This window comes from Patiria miniata, unplaced genomic scaffold (genome assembly GCF_015706575.1).
Source record: "Patiria miniata isolate m_02_andy unplaced genomic scaffold, ASM1570657v1 HiC_scaffold_19, whole genome shotgun sequence".
NCBI lineage: Eukaryota > Metazoa > Echinodermata > Asteroidea > Valvatida > Asterinidae > Patiria > Patiria miniata.
Genome location: NW_024037057.1, coordinates 9436381 through 9453649, shown reverse-complemented (window position 1 = coordinate 9453649; position 17269 = coordinate 9436381). Strand labels below are relative to the sequence as shown.

At 39.0% G+C, this 17269-nt stretch overlaps 1 protein-coding gene across 1 annotated transcript; it reads right to left on the bottom strand.

The window, feature by feature from the left end:
• Window positions 1-8160: 8160 nt before the first annotated feature.
• On the bottom strand, window positions 8161-17175 carry LOC119725689 (ubiquitin carboxyl-terminal hydrolase MINDY-2-like). The gene is made up of 10 exons (XM_038197214.1): window positions 16984-17175; window positions 15928-16132; window positions 15274-15509; window positions 13828-13934; window positions 13289-13479; window positions 12739-12881; window positions 12268-12455; window positions 11571-11690; window positions 10748-10907; window positions 8161-10063 (listed from the first exon to the last, which is right to left on the bottom strand). The coding sequence occupies exons 2-10, from the start codon at window positions 16124-16126 to the stop codon at window positions 10040-10042; spliced, it is 1368 nt and encodes a 455-aa protein (XP_038053142.1). The 5' UTR covers window positions 16127-16132; window positions 16984-17175; the 3' UTR covers window positions 8161-10039.
• Between the last annotated feature and the right edge of the window lie 94 nt (window positions 17176-17269).

Below are 17269 nucleotides of genomic sequence, written 5' to 3'. Positions count from 1 at the left end.
TGGTATACGTTTCGGAAAGATTTCCATATAAGAAGTTCACTAATTTTCCTCTGTATTGACTAACAAGCCCCCAGATAGCAATTTCATGTCATCAAAGTCAATTTGAGCAGTGAGAAAATACAAGCATTTTCTTAGAAAACACTTAGAATTTTTCAGTCCAATCTCATAGGGTTTGTACACAGGGTGTTGAGTGAACTTCGTATATGGAAATCTTTCCTACGTTTCACTGCTGATCAAACTTGGCAAATTAACACATTATTTTTTTGTGTCAGAAAGTCAGATATTTTGGGGATATTTGTTGGGACAAGCGTCCAATCCAGGTCAGTTATGTACATGTAGTGTTAACAGTATTCTTTCGTGAGCTTACTTTTTCAGGCGCATTTGTACAGGTGAATCACTGAATATTCATGATCTGATACCCACAATTCATTGTGTTACCATAGAGCAAGGCAATGCCTCTTCCCATGATGCAATGCAAAAGTGGTTGCCATGGCAGCGATGTGGCACAACTTGGAAAAATTAATGAAAATTTGAATTTTGCACAAATGGGATGAAAACGAATGTTGGACAAGAATGTAATTTGCCAAAAAGGACAACAAAAGGGAAGATGCAGATTGAAGTATTATAAATGAAAAAAATAAAATGTAAATAAATGTATGTTGTTAAAAGAAAGGTTCTATAAAACACTGCCATGACTATTTGTGTTTTTTATGTACATTCAAATATTGTAAATGGTGGTCTTCTTTCGGGTATTCAATCAGAAGAGAAATAGTTAGAAACAAATGTAGATATTCGTCATTGCAAATGTAACCTACCAACTTTTTTTTTTAAATCAATGAGCCAAAGTATTTAGAATATTTTGCTACAAAATTACAATAGTAAAATCATTGGGCATTACATATTTTGCAGAGAAACAGGTATCTAGAAGCTTGTATTTTTAATATAATATCCCCGCGCTGGATAACAGTCCTTTTGTTTTTATCCATTTTTAGGCCAAATACAGTGTTAAACATTTTTGCAAAGGCACTTTCTGCTTTCCCCTTAAAAACTTGACTTCACTATTGTTGCAGAATAGAAACTTGATCGTGCACAATTTTTTTTTTCAGGCCAATATTAGAAGACTCTTTTTCATTATTTTTTTGTGTTGTGTGAGTGTTTTGTAATTTGTGTTCGTTTTTCGTGTGTTTCATGCAAATTTTAATTTATTCTTTATCAAAGTAGAAATATTTTTTTTTACATTGATGAGAGCCTTAGTTTCTGGAGCTGTGTCACTTTGCAGATTTTTCGCTGATATTATAGTGATGAACTACTTCATTGTATGAACTAAATCATGTATAATAAGAGCAAAATTTGTGTTGATAATTTAAATTTCTTTTAGTTTGTGATTACCAAATCTTGAAACATAATATGGTGTAAACTTCAATCTTGATGTAAATTCAATTTGTCTTTTTTTTGGTAAAATATCTGTTATTTATTATTGCTGGAATGTTTTCCTTTTGTTTTGGTTTTATTACTAACGGAGTGTGTTACAGCTTGTAGGGCTGTCCCGAATATACTGAATATTCAATCATCCACTGAATATTCAATCATCCACTGAATATTCAATCATCCACTGAATATTCAATCATCAACTGAATATTCAATCATCCACTGAATATTCAAATAGCTTCTTGCCTGTTTGAATATTCAAAACGAAACAACTATGCACGTGCGCACACGACTGTGATGTTATTTCAATCGTAATGTTGCGTTTTTTGTTGTCAGATGCTACTTTTGTGTTGAGGGTAACTGTTTTGTGAATTGTCGACGACTATTTATTGGTCCGAATCTTTTAACTGGGTGAAGTCTCTTGACAGTTATACAGTAATTATTGCAAAACACTACAGTGGCCCATAATATCCATCGCAGCATTCAAATTTTTACCAGCGCGCTTTGTATGCAATGTTTGACCAGCGAGGAAGACAGCTGCAGCTGGCGTGTGTAAAACTTGATCAGCGAGTTTCAAATATTCGAATATTCGGTCAAGTGCAGTTTCGAATAACCAAATACTAAATTATTCGAAACTGGACAGCCCTAACAGCTTGTATATCTATGTAAAACTTACAACTGAAATGATTTTGAGTTTTTCTATAAAATAAGTAGGGTAAATCTAAGGTTGCACAGGAGTGGTGTTTTTATTTGCAGCACACATCGTCAATGAATCATGATTGTTCAGCTAGTTTGATGTTTATTCATAAGAAAATAACAATGACGTCACACCATTGCTATCACTCAGCCATGCATGTACATTAAAGCATTTCAAAGAACGGCTTTCGTTGAGCTGCCACAGTGGCCTAGTGGCTAGTGGAGTGAACTATGGATCGCCCATGCTCGTTTTCATCAAATTTTTTTGTTGGTTGGGATAAGTTTAATTGAAGGGAAACACTACGAGAACCTAAGTGTCTTTCATCCACACAGAGTGATAAATATTCATGTTAGGGTGCGTGATGTGATTGGTTAAAATACGATGTATGCTGCAAAAAAAAAAAAAAATGCGTGCACACTGGAATGAAGATATTTACACTTAAGTAGTGATCGAGGGTAGTATTAGTGACATTTTTCAAATATAGACCAATCAAGCCATGCTATTAATTCTATCATGGTGGCCTCCTTCAATGGTGAAAGCTTTGTGCTAGCTATTGTTCAGATAATGTGTCATGGGGCAGCTGCTTTGTACAATAGCTAGCACAATGGTTTCTCCATTGAAGGGGGCCCCCATGAGTCTTCAGTAATCACCTGCCCAGATTTGTCCATAAGTTTACCATACAGTATACTATATGCGTGGGACACCTCAGTTATGGCTGCAACATTGCGGTAGCCAGTGTTCAACTTAACCACCTCTTTGTTACATCTTAAAATTGAGGCGTCCCACACGAGTGCTAATTTGGGGGTAATGTGACTCTGATTCGCATTAACTCCCAAATTTGTAACAAAATTGTCCATCACTGTTTACTCTCAGGCCTTTCGATTACTACATGTACTACCCTCTGTATTTTGGTCTGTTTTTCTTCAAAACATCTGAGGCTAGTTGTGGGTTGTTCTTTGTTGGATAGGCTGACAGATCTCGGACCAAATGTATCACGAAACAATGGCACCAGAGAATAGCGGGATTATGTGGGGGTTTCTTTAGACAGGGAGGGGGGAGGGGGTAAGACGTTTACTCGCTGTAATAGAGGGTCACAACCATAGAGCTATAGTAATTTAATATAGCTCTATGGTCACAACTTATAATAAACTGGCTTCTTACAATAAATATTGCAAATGCTAACTATGGAATCAAAAGATACAATATAAACTCCTAAAAGTGTTTTTCCCTCCAGACTTTTTGAATTTAAAAGATGAGTTTGAAGATTGTGGAAAACTCGTAATGGGGAAATTTGTGACTTTACATCTAACTTCAGCACCCCTCTCAATTTTTGTTTCAAACAACAACTAAATTTCATCCCATTTTTGTTTTACATTTAAACCACTGGAATTCCTTGATTTAAAAAAGTCAGTATTATTGTACAATCATAAATATTTCCCCCTTTTTGAAGAAATACAGTGATTGTTAAACCTGGCAGGTTGCCAAAGCTTATTTATTAAAAAAATGTACAGTTTGTCAATTTACATAATGGAGTTTTTAGTTTTTTCCTTGTCGAATTGTCAGTTGTTTTAAGTAACCCCACAAATTGCTATTGTAAAATTAATTATCAGTCTGTCCTGCATATAACTGCATATAATCTGACAGCAAAATCTGAAAAAGGGAAAATTAAATAAGTCCGCAAAACAGATGCAAAATAGAAGATATTTATAAAGAGAATAGACCTACTGTGATTATTCGATTAATTGATAAATCGTTTGTTGCTTATTTCGATTCTCGGTGCAACTAATCGATAACCACTTTTTGAAAATGGAGGTTTCTGAGGCGTAAGAGCACGTGTCGAAAAAACGCGGTGAATTTGTTTTTGTAATCCACCAGGGAACTACACATGTTTTTCAAAAGGAAGTGGGACGAATTCAAAAAGGGAGATACTTCGTGAAAATAATGTCAACACCATTATTCTGAAAAGGTGAGTGAAATTTTGGTTATTGAAACATCGTTGTCGACATCGTTAACACTTGTACTTTCCAATCGATAGGCTAATGCGTGGTCGTGTAGTTTAGGACACCTCCATTTTTTTTTTTTTACAAATTCCGTTCAAAATGACTTTTGCAAATGAGTACGGTCAATTCCAACATGACTTTTGCAGCCTCAAGCAGTCTGTTTTTCTCAAGAGCAACTCATGTTTTTTGTGTGTAATTATTAAGTACTTTTGAAAAAAATGTGACTTTCTTAGGCGTTTTTTTTAGCACTCAGACTCAGAGACGTGTGTTTTGGAGAAGTTTCCACCATTACGTCTTAGTCACTGTTTTACCCCATAATTTCCCTCGTAATCAAAACTTTATCTGCCCTCTTTCCTAAAAATTAAGCTAGCTTAGCGAACTATTTAGATGATTCCAAAACTATAAGGTGACTTTTCTGCTTGTATCTTAGCCAAATGTTTAGCTAAAACTCTAAACATAAAAATGTGTTTTCGTTATGTAGTATGGGGAACGGGGCCCTAACTCCTAATAATATACACGACTACTCCAATCTGTAAGGTTAAAAACGCGATGGTTGAAAAAAAAATACTTCTTTTCCGGAACAATTGCACATCTCAAAGACGGATTTCTAGCTTCAGTTCTTTATAGTTTTTGAGTGAATCTTAAGAACACACGAGTCTGATTTTGACGAAAGAAAACTTTTTTTGGCGGTCCGGCGGCGCGGTACGAGTGTTTGATATAAAACGCTACGCCGGGTATCCAAAGAATACTCGGGCGTTTTGATCAACCAACATTTGAACCCACAAAGGGAGAGAGAGTACCAAGCATGAAAATTACCCCGAAGAGAAATTTGCACCCCTTTTTTCTTCAATTACAGAAAATAAACAATTGAGATAAAAAAAAATCCAAAGACTCGTCCCGGTCATCGTATTGTTTAGGACCTAACGAAAAGACAATGTTATATTTTGGGACTTAATACCTTAACATTTGGATATGATACAAGCAGGAAAAGTCACTTTATATGTTTGGAATCGTCTATTACTAACCGTATTGAATATCAGCTAGCTTAATTTTGTGGAAAGAGGGCAGGGTCTTATTTCTGAACGGAGCTTGTAAAAAACACTGGTGTCCTAAACTACATGACAACCCCATTTTCTATATTTAAATTAACGAGGAATGTAACACCACAAACTGAATGAATACAAAACAAATATCCATTTTGGTAAGTGCCCTTTTAAGGCCAAGACTTTATTAACAATGGCACTGCTTTGGCGGTGCTTCCATATTATTTATATATTACTACACAAATGATACACAACATTACAATGACAATTCGCCTTTCATCTTTCGAATTCCACGCCCACCTTTTGATCATGTCTCTTCTGGATCTTAAATGATATATTTTTGGATAATTGTATTCCTTATTTGTGATAGGATCTTAAGTTGTACATTGTTTTACCAAAACAAAAATATAACACACAGATTGATTGCAAATCCTAAATGTTTTGAGTAAATGTTCGAATCGCCGAGGATTTTGTTTGACGTTGTTGGATTCTATAGGGCCAAGTACATTTTTGAAAATATCTGTACAATAACGTTCCATATTTAGGCCCCAAACTGTTTGGTACCTGTAGGCATTAGTCACAGATGGTGTAGTACACGAATCCAGGCACCTGACTATAATGACAGAAAAGCTCAGTCATGCCCGCAGCATTGGGACAGCCATTGTTAAAAAAACAAACAAAAAAACAAACAAAAATTGTTAAAGAAAATACTGGCACAAATCATGAAAATTCATTCTCAAGCAACTACAAATCTGTATTTGGAATTCATAGCACTTTTCCTAATCTCAGTTTTCGAAATTCGTTTAATTTGCAGATGTAATCCTAATTCCTTCGGAAGTCCATTCACAGTCCCAAAAAATGACACAAATATTATACAGGTTTTAAAAAGGTTTAATCAGGAACATGATTGGTTGAGTGTTACCATGTGACTTGATATGAAGGTTGTGATTGGTTATGGTCTTGATGCTCTTTCTCAGCACCTCTGAATTCAAAACCTTGAAACTGTACAGGTTAAAGGAATAAGAACTATAATTTGTGTGGATTTTCAAAATATGATTACATTTTCAAAATGTGAATAAATCATTCTGTTGCATGTTTCTGTCCAAATAAATTATTCAGAACACGCCTCTCTACCGAAATGTGATTGGTCATTATGGCTGACCTGATTAGCATCTAATGAATATGTAAATGAGCAAAGCCATTAGAAAGCACAGGATAAATTTTTTACAAATTTCTTGATGTATTTTTAAAAAAAAGATGGTTGATGGCTTAAATATCTCACCTGAAATAAATTTATGGTCTTAAGAACTGATTAATTTTCTACAAAGTGAATCAGTCTGTTTAACAGAGGATATGCATCATGCAAATATATTAAATTGTGAGTCAAATTAATAAATATAAATATGGCTTGTGAATATAGCTTAGCCGACGGGGAAACAAGTGACAAAGTCCTGGACTAGAATTTCAAACAAAATTATTTTACAATTTTTAGTAAAATTTCATAAATAACCAACAAGCATCAACATTATGTACTAACAAAGGCATTTTGAAACCGTTACCTCAGGTTAATAAGGCATAGATTTCAAGGCAAAACTCAAAACCACAGTGAATTATAATTTTTGATGATAACCATAATTCTAAACATGAGCGGATGGTTGCAATTATTGACTGCCAATGCTATTGACCAAGTTCAAACAACAGAGGGCGCATCAAATTTAACATTTAACAACAGAATTCAATATTTAACAACATTTAAACAAAGAAGGAAAAAAGGTGTAAAAGTGGGCAAACTATTGCAGTCAAAAGAAATAAAAACAATTACAAAATGAAACTTAAACTTCAGTAGTATGACAAAATGACAAACAGTTTTGTACAGATGCTGGAAGATGGTAGCAAAATAATGGGTAGACATTGCTTGGCACAAAACAAAAGAAATATTCTTTAAAAAAAACTCACGTCGATCCTTTCATCACTTAAAGGCACTCTTTCTGTTTTCTCGCTTGATAATTGCAAAAAAATGAAATAGTTTTTTAAAAACTTTTGCCAAGCACAGAAAATACCTGCTTAGCAACAAAAAGTTACCATGACAACTGTCGTATAATTTGTATTGCTTACTGATTGGTTCTTAGCATCATGATTTGTGCTTAGCAAGCGAAATTAATTACCCTGTATGCAAAATAATTTGGGACACCAACGAAAACTCAGAAATATCAGCATGTAGTACGTAAGAAGACTTTTTAAGCTTACTTATAGAGAAGTCTATTGCCATGCATTCTTCAAACAAAATTTATTGACTGTTTTGCCACTTTGAATAATTTCTCTCAAAATTAGTCTCAATTAAAAAGTTGAACGAAGAAATTGACCAGAGTGGGGTTTGAACCTGCGACCTCCGGATAACCGTTCCGGTGCTCTACCAACTGAGCTATCCAGCCCTTTTGGTGGTTCCCCATTTGTGTCAATGTCTTAGTTTAAGGCAAGGGCGCTAGTCAGAAGCCGTAAACCAGTGTGCCATACAGCCAGGGATCACGCCCAACATCGCGATACACTTCTGACTAGCGCCCCTTGAACAGCGATATTGACTAATTGGGGAACCGCCAACATTGGGCTGGATAGCTCAGTTGGTAGAGCACCGGAAGGGTTATCCGGAGGTCGCAGGTTCAAGCCCCGCTCCAGTCAATATCTTTGTTCAACTTTTCAATTGTTATAATTCACCTAGTCAGTTTTCCTGTGGTTCATTTGAAAATTAGTCTCATTTAGGCCAAAAAAAATGAAACAGTTTTTTTTTCAATGAAAGATGATGTCTCAAAACCGCCAAACTCACTGGTTTGACTGGAATCCTGCTGCTGCACAATTTTAACGTGTTTTTAGATGGGGTTATGATCGAGAATAAGCTTTATGTGGCCTCTCTGGACTCCCATATATTTGCACTAAGTTTAGTCGGGCACCATTTGCAGTCATCAGCCGACCATTTGAAGCAAAAAAAGTCAGGTAAAAAATAAAAATAAAAGCCACGTCGCCGCACCACTTTTTGGGCAAGCTCCATACCAGAAACAGGAGACTTTTTTTTGTTGGCCTTAGATGTTGACCCATACTGGCACCTCCACCAGCGCACCTATTGACAAATATTTACAGTGTACGCAGGGAATGTGAAGGTCTCCCCCCTTTGTATTGCATTTACCCCACACAGCAAGAAGTGACAACTTAAGACCTCACAAAACCAAAACAAGATTATATTTATGACCTTGGTTAGATTTGCCAATACATACTTATGTTGTGGTAAAAAAAATAAACAATCGTAATACGTATTTCGTCAGGTGCCCGGTAGAAGGGCATGTGAGCGTTCTGACGCGAAAATCACTTTCAAGAAAATTGCATTGAAAGGTTCCAATGTAAGCGTATTATGAACCAATGTTCTCCCACGTGTATCATAAATTGTACAAATTTTACATTTGTCACACGTCGAAATCATAATTTTTGGATCAACTTGTGTTAATTTCCAACGAAACTGTTTAAATTTCCCTAAAATAGAGGCAGTTTCCTGCATATGCCCTTTTGCTGGGAACATTTTGGTGATTACGCGTTCCCCGCATAAGGGTGTATGGGCATATGTCTTTCTGCCAGGCACACAACAATTTATGTTGTGATAAAAAATATAAACAATAGTGGTCATATATGAATAATCATACCATTAGAATTTCAAAAAACTACTGACCAATCAGTTACTAGGTATTTCCTAGTACATGAAGCGTCAATATGTTGATTATGAAATTCAGGTGACATGCTTACATTTTGGGTTGATAGTGTTTGGGAAGCAGACACTTTATACACTGGGACTAAGGAAATAATGAAATGGCCTTAAATTCACAAAATTTAAACAAAATGCAATTGACGCTGAGATGTTCGGGCAAATGAGACAGAACTGGGCAGAGGTCAAAATGAACGTTTGCGGAAAGACAATCAAATTCTCTTTACAATACTGTTTGTTGCACTTCCATAGGACGTTCCATTGATAAGTTATGGCTGTTTAAAGTTTGCGTTTATCGACATGTCAAAAAAGTAAAATACTGACAAAAAGGCCATTAAAATTTGGATTTTGTATTCATCATGATGAAAGCTGCCAGTTGTTTTTCCTTAAAAACACTTTTATTTCACATATTTTATTCTACATCTTCGTGTACTAGACATATCAAAGATTACAAAATGTGAATAAATCTGAAAATTGCAAAAACTCATCCCCACTCAGTTTTTTGCATTTTTCTCCACTACGCACTGTGCCCAGTTCGATCTCATTTTGCACATCATATCAGGCAGGTGCTATTTCAAGCTGGTATATACATGTATCAGCATCATATGCGCAGTGAGTTGAGGTACCAGACCAATTTTCTTTGCATGGTATTACATAGGATTGGTACCTGATAAAGTAGTCCTTTGACTAATCTTGCAGTGATATAAGCATCCAAGAACATTCGCTGAGCCATATTCTCGCTTACTGACTGGTTACCAGCCCAACCATCACATATTACATATGCTTTTCTTGGCTGGTATTGCTTCACTCGGTCGCAACATGCTAAGCTAATTTGCTTAGTTGCTTTCCTGGAAAAAAAAAAAAAAAAAAAAGTTCCGATATAGAATCGCATACACCTGTTACACGGAGACAGTATACCTCTCACAGGTAAGGCAAGTTTTCTGCAATGAGACGACTTCTGGCAGTTCTGGCAAACTTTATCGTGATTTCCTCCTCAAAAGATGCGAGGTCGTTAAATTCCAAGCATATCGTCAGTCGGCACAGCTTATACAGTAGCTCCAGACATCAATCCAGGCTGGTTATCGTTGAAGGAAAGGACAGCTATACTAACTATAGGAAGCACTCCTCACAATATCGTGCAGGACCTTTCCTGTTAGAAAAAAAAAAATCAGTCCAAAAATTGTAAAATATTTAAGGGAAAAACTCCTGAAGTTACAAAAATAGTCCTGAGACACAACATCTTGGTTTGTTTCTTACAGGAACCTGGGGAACGCAGGGGGGCATTTTGGCTGACTCAACCAATAACCAATAACAAGTGATTCGCTGATCATATGTATCGCCTTTCTCCGTGGTCGATCCCTATATATTTTGTGTTCTTCAAAAAAGTCAAATTGTGTGCATTTTTAAACGACGACCTCAAATGACCCCTAGATGACCTTTGACCTCCAATTTTGGAAGACTTGTGATGAACCTCACCTAAGGATCACTCCATCCAAGTTACATTAAAATCCATCAAATTCTGCAGACAGAGAAACATTTGAAGCATATTTGAACAATGACCTTCAATGACCCCTACATGACCTTTGACCCTGATGAAGAATTGTGTCTTCCAACCCAAGGGTCACTGCATCCAAGTTTCATCGAAATCCATGGAAGCATGTAGAAGTTAGACAATTTTTGTTTCAAAAACTGAACCGAAACTTTAATATACATACGGTCATACAGAATTTAAGACTGGTTAAGTGTCTGCCAAAACTTTGTTTAGATGACACAATAATGCTTAATATTTGGCCTTTTCTTGAGCAGATCCACTCATGAATATGCAAATCCTTACCTTATGACTGTTATTAGACTGTGCAGGGGCTGGTTGGGGATGGGCGGCGGCCTGAGCACCTTGGGGCGGGGCTTGTTGCTGAGCCTGTTGATCTTCTTGGGCGAGGTCCTGGGCAAGTCTGAGGTCTTCCTGTTCCTGGAGTTGTAACGCCAGCTCATGACTAAAAAGGTAAACAGAACGTCAACAATTTAGAAAGCAGGAGGTCGTCGGTTCGAGTCCCACCCGAGTGATTTTTTTCCAACTTTCGCTCGGGAGGTAACACGCTGAGTATACAGTGTTTTTGTCAGTAAGTGGCAGAACCTAATATTGATTTACATCACCCCGACACAAGTTCATCTTATGAATAGTTTAAAATTTAAACTGTACTGTGGCTCCTGATGTTTAGTGGGGGGGCTGTGGTCCAATGGTTACGGTGTTTGAATTGTGTGCCTTGGTACATGGGTTCGAATTCTGACAGTGGGAACATGGGGCTTATGCTCTTGAGCAAGGTGCTTTACCATTATTGCTTGTCCTTCGGATGGGACGTAAAGCCGTAATGCACGTTAAAGAAGCCAGTAACATTGTCACTAAGAGAAGGGGTTTGCCCCGGTGTATCTGGCAGTGGCTGCAATATGCGCCACAGCACCTTGTATACCCTTTATAAAGGTGCTACATAGTGGGTCTCCTATTTCTCATAAACTTCACTTACCCGTCTCTAAAAATAGACATAATTTCCAGCGCCTTGAGTACCTAACTGTTGGTAGATACGTGTGCTATATAAGACTCCGGTATTATTATTATTATTATTTCTACCAAATGTGACTTGCAGATGTCTTGGACTTACTCTGAGAGTGCGGCCATGGCTTTAGAGTGCGTATCTTGTTCCTGTATCTGACTGAGTCCAGTAGCCTGGGATAAGTCTTCCTGCTGCTGGTCCTCCTGAAGAGACAGCGCTACCAGGTAACTGAAACCAAACACAGGGCAACAAAGAAGAGTAAGTTTTTGTTCAATATGTCGAGTGCTATTGTCTAGAGCATCAATCTAAACATCTGTGGGTATTCTGCAGATTGTGGGTTCGAGTCCAGCCTGGGGTTGTGGTGTGTGTGCCCTTGGGCAAGGCACTTTCTCACTCATTGCTTCTCCCCACCCAGGAGTAAATGGGTACCTGTGAGGGCAGAGATGGTTATTGTGATTGATTTTTGCTGCTTAGTGCCGAAATGACAGCATGGAGCTGTATGGGGTCCGGGCACAAGTACCCCCTCAACGGTAAGAAAGGGAGAGTTGGGAGAGACCAGTTGGGGAGACCACTTAGGCTGATATTTGAACGCATTACCGACGATGCCTGATGCTTACGCAAAGACGCGTCAACCAGTAGGCGCACACAGTGTGCCCCGTCCACGGGACTCTCGGTGTTAAATAAGTGCCATGTTTTGCTGGGGCACGGAGCCCATACTCTACAGAGAGCTGAGATGGTCTTGGAAGGTATTATGGGCCTGATGAACGGGGGTAATATGGATGTAGCGTTTTCCTTCTCAACTCACTCTGCATCAAGCTGTTGTCCTGGCGACATATTTGCAGCAACCACCGGTGCCATCTGATTGGTTGGTGGCCGAGCGTTGAATTCACCGTCGACGAATCTACTGTCTCCCTCAACGCTACTCAGCGTCTCCCAGACAATACTGCTCTCTGTCAGAAAACCCTGATCCGTCACTAGTACGCACAATTCCTTCTGAAATTAAAAAAGAAAAAGACAAAAAACAGATTTAATTTAGCACTGCAGCACCCTTTGAAGCTCCATGCCATTAGGCCCAGATGCATGCCAATGGTCACATGGTAAAGCATCTGCACATGCTTAATAAGTCGTTGGTTCGAGTCTCACTGAGTAAGCTTGTGAATTTTTCTCACAAGCCCTCACATAAAATACTTAGTAGCCCGCAAAGGCAAAATCAAGTACTGAATTTATTTACTTCCTCTCGCAAAATTCCATCTCTTAAAAAAGGGTTTCCACTTACATCGTGCTTGATTAACGTGCTGAAGTGGTTGTTTCTGAAGAATACACAAAGCTCGCCTTCCTCCGTGGCAGAGTTCAGCTCACAGAGTCCGTAGAACGTCAACTGGGCTGCCGTGCTCTCCAAGAACTGCTCTGCTACCAGACCTAGAAAACAAGAGAGGTCAGTTTGCTACATTCACAGATTTTCAATTGACTGTAACAGCTCCAATTTTTAAACCTTAACTCCTCGGCATTTTTGCTGAGAATCTTTCTAAATCCTCCATAATCCTCCTGTGTACCCAAACCCAGGGTTGAAACCAAGTCAAGTAAATTTGTTTGTCAAGTCAAGTCGCAAGTCAGTTTTTTCCAAGTCAAGTCACAAGTCTTAAATCCATTTTACAAGTCTGTCGGAACATTTTTTTGAAATATTTTTGAAATATCTGGGATGGTTACCAGATTATCATCGGCAAAATGCTTATGGTGGCCCCCAGGTATGGCGGACGCACTGTGCCATGCGCTTTTGGAAACCAAACTGGCTTATAGATAAACAACTAGTTAAGACGCAATCCTACCTTGATGCTGTTCATCCTCGTCTTTGGAGCTCTTGCTAGCGATGATCTTCTCCACCACCTGGTTGTAGCTGTACGTCCCTACTGCCGAGACGATCTCATCATTCTGGGGGTCGTACAGCCACCCGTGGCACAGAGAGATGTTCAGTAGATCAAAGACGACACACTCTTGGGTGTACTCAAAATCTTTGACCCTGTGCAAAGACAAGAAAATTGAACAAACTTAGGCTGGATCACAATAAAAACAAGGATTCCAACTTTTAAAAAAATTTCAAAAATACTTAAAACCTGGCTTGAAGGGAATTTGTGGGTTTTGATGAAAGATATGGATACAACAGGCGGGCGCTGTTACGTTTGGATGGACTTATTGGTATTAACCCTACCCCCTAGGCCCTTTTGGCTAGGAAACATCCTCAATCCTGCAAAAACCTCCAATTGCCACCATGTAAAAATTGGATTCAGCCTCAGTCCTCCCAAATGATTCATTGCACAGTCTTTCGTGGGTTCAAGACTAAATCTCCCACATCAAAGTTGTTGCTTACCCTGTGAATTTGACGTTGACGTCTAGACCCGTTGACAGCTTGGTGATTATTTCCATGGCATCGTGGATGTTCTGCTCGTAGTTTCGCTGGACTCCCTCCGAGGCATTCTGGGGTAAGAAACAGACAAAAGGTGAGTCAGTTGACAACATTATGAATGGACGTTGGCTTTCCTCCATTTTTATGCCTTAGGAAAATTGCTTCTTTTGAAAGGTATCTCTTAACATTTCAAAATCCAACATGTAGATTTTGCCCGAAATGACAAATGTACAACCCAGTTCTTTAGAGGCAGATACAATGGAAGACTTTTGAGACATTGGTGGCAGCAAACATATCGGTCCTTTTTCCATTGTTTGCGTCACATTGAGCATGCGCGCTTTAGCTTAAACATGACGTAAACAATTGAAAAGGATCGGTGTGTTTGCTGCCACCAACGTCTCAAAAGTCTCCCATTGTTTCTTTACAACATGTATATATTAGTAGTAATACAACAACCACATTATGATAAAAACTGTGTGAGTTATTCTTTTATTTTGCCAGAATGGCTGCCCACAGTTTCACTGTAAAGAGCGCCACCATTAGTTAGAACTTTTTTTAATGCACACCAGCCATGCGTCAGCAGCACCCTCCTGATTCGCATGTCCATTTTGTACATTTGTAAAGACACATAGCACATTCGCAGTTGATTTGTTTGTAACAATACTAGTGCTGCATGTTTATGAACAATACTGGGCCCAATTTCACGGCACTGCTAAGCACAAAAATTTGCTTAGCAGAAAAAAAGTGTGGCTTATAAAAGCAGGTTACCAGCCAAAACTCCATGTGATTTTCGTGCCAAGCAAACAACAGTTGAATACTAATCATGAGCAATATACATTACACGGAGTTTTGGCTGGTAACCTGCTTTTATAAACCAAACTTTTTGTGCTAAGCAAATTTTTGTGGTTAGCAACACCATGAAATTGGACCCAGGTTGGGGGAAAAAAACTACAGATGTCACAAAAGTAAGGTCTATAGACCATTATCATGTTGCGGCCATCTTGATTTCTCTTCCCATTCAAATCAACGTAACCAAAACAAAGCTGGAAAGAAAAATAGTCTGGTTCCTTTTGCACAAAAAAACATTATCATTAAGTACTGTTATTGGATACAGGGAACATGACTGAAATGGTGGCAGCATGATAAAGGTCTATCCGCTCCGTTCACAAATACCCCCTCACTGGCAAATAAAGTACAGTTGGGGGTGACCCACCGACGCCATCTTGCCTGACTGCAATTTTGCCACGACGCGCGGCTGTACCACTGCGTGTACATAGTACAAGTCCCCTGGTGTACGTGCGTCACACACAAGGAACGGTGTTCGTCAACCAGCTAAATGTCCCACCCATGGGACGTCATTGCTAGGTAAAAGGACGCCCTCTTTTGTTGGCGCACGGAGCCTAAACCCACCTCCAGGTTTCTGTTGAGCAGACAGTCCCCCAGGTACCCAACCAACTGACTGGCTGATACCATCTCAACCATCTGAGGAATATGCACGGTTCCCCGTAGCAGAAGCACATTGATAATAGCAATGAGTGGGCAGGGACCGTTCTCGTTCTGCGTGATGATGGGCATGTTGTTGCCTCGCCATTTGATCCATTTGACGTGGTAGGCTTGCTCGGCTGGCTGACTCCGAGGACTTGTATCTGATGAATGAACAATGTTGTAGTGATTTGATTTGATTTGATTTGATTTTCCTCAGACGGAATCAACAACAACATACACTACACATAACAATACAAAGATAAGAAAACAGTTGAGGCTTGGCCAGTGACATCCTGGAGCAGTACGGAGGATTTCAAGCATAATGCAGGCCTATATTTATGCATGGCTGAGCAAAAACAACACAAGGTTCGGCCCAAGACCTTGACAAAGTGCATCCTGCGAATTCAGTAACGCACTTTTGCCATGTAACCTCAATCCTCCAAATTCCTCCACTTTGGCAAAGAGGATTTTGAAGGATTCAGGGCGGTCAGGGTTAATATTGGACCAAATTACCAATAGTTTTTCTCAATGTTGAAATTAAAGCATGGTCTGAGTTCAAATCACAATTCTGCAACTCACCTGTCGGTGTTCCGCCTATAGCACCAGAGCCTCCTTCCCCGTCTCCTGCTGTCCTGGGCGAGGCTTCAGGTGTTGACATTCCATTCTCACAGGGCGGGACCTCGACCGTCGCTACGTTCTGCTTCAGAGCATCGATATTCCCTGACTGCACTCCCTCACTGGAAACTGGCTGGGCCACTTCACTGCCTGTACTGGCCATATCTGACTGGACATTTAAAACGTCCGTGATAATGTGAATATTCAGCTGAAGGAACAAATATCTTGAGTTGGATCCAAATCAGTCTTCTACTAAGACGTTAGGCCAAATAAAAAAAATCAACATGTTTAGCGTCCCCGCCCGCTTCCTTTTTCGAGGCCGCCTCCTTTTCTTTTTGTTTTACCGAAAAATGATAAATTTTTAAAAAGTGACATAATTTCGGCTTCTCTGTCTGTTGCATCTAGCCCATATAAAGCTGGTATGTCATTTCCTGAGTCCAATGGCGGCCGTTTAAAAAAAACCCCAAAAAACAAACTGGCGGCTGTCTTGAAAAATAGCCCGGTCGGGCAGCCATTTCCGAGAGGAAAAAAACAAAACAAAGACATGAAAGAAGAGCCTCCCGCTTCCTTTTTTTCAAAAGGCAGGACGCTAAACATGTTTTGTTTTTTTATTTGGCCTTAGTTTGCCGGAGGTCATCTTTGAATCCTCCGGGGAACTAGCATTCAATTTGGGGGTAATTTTGGGGTAAAGCTACAATCACGACGACGACAAAACACAACATGAAATTGAATTGAAAATAAACATGATAAAGATGGCAATCACCGCGATGAACAGTGAACACCCAAAACCATTGATTCGCATGGCACTAACCATAAAAACGAGTAAGAAAATCGCATTTTGCTGGATTCTGGATCCAAAATGTTCTCTTGGCCTAAATGAAACATTTATTAACTAGGCACCAAATATAGCCCCCATACATGCCATACTGCAACTGGTCAATATGAACAGCCAATGTAACACTTGCGGGTCTCAACATGTTCAGTTCATCGGTCGAGTGAATTACTTTAATTACACAATACCTTTCAAACAAGTCCCCACAGTTTATTTCTAGGAAGATTGAGAAACTTATTAGCCTCAGACGTTTTCACGATCGTTTTGCAGAAAAGACGTTTTACGATGTTTTTCTCCGTACAAAAACAACCTATTCTGTCAACAGACGGGCCATAATGACGTAAGAAAGTCTGCACCCTATCAATCATTTGTTTTGTAGTGCACAAAATGAATACGTTCAAACTAGGTACCCGACCTCATTAATTTTTTCGGAATAAACTATTAAACAATAGGGGTGCAAGCCTACAGTTACTT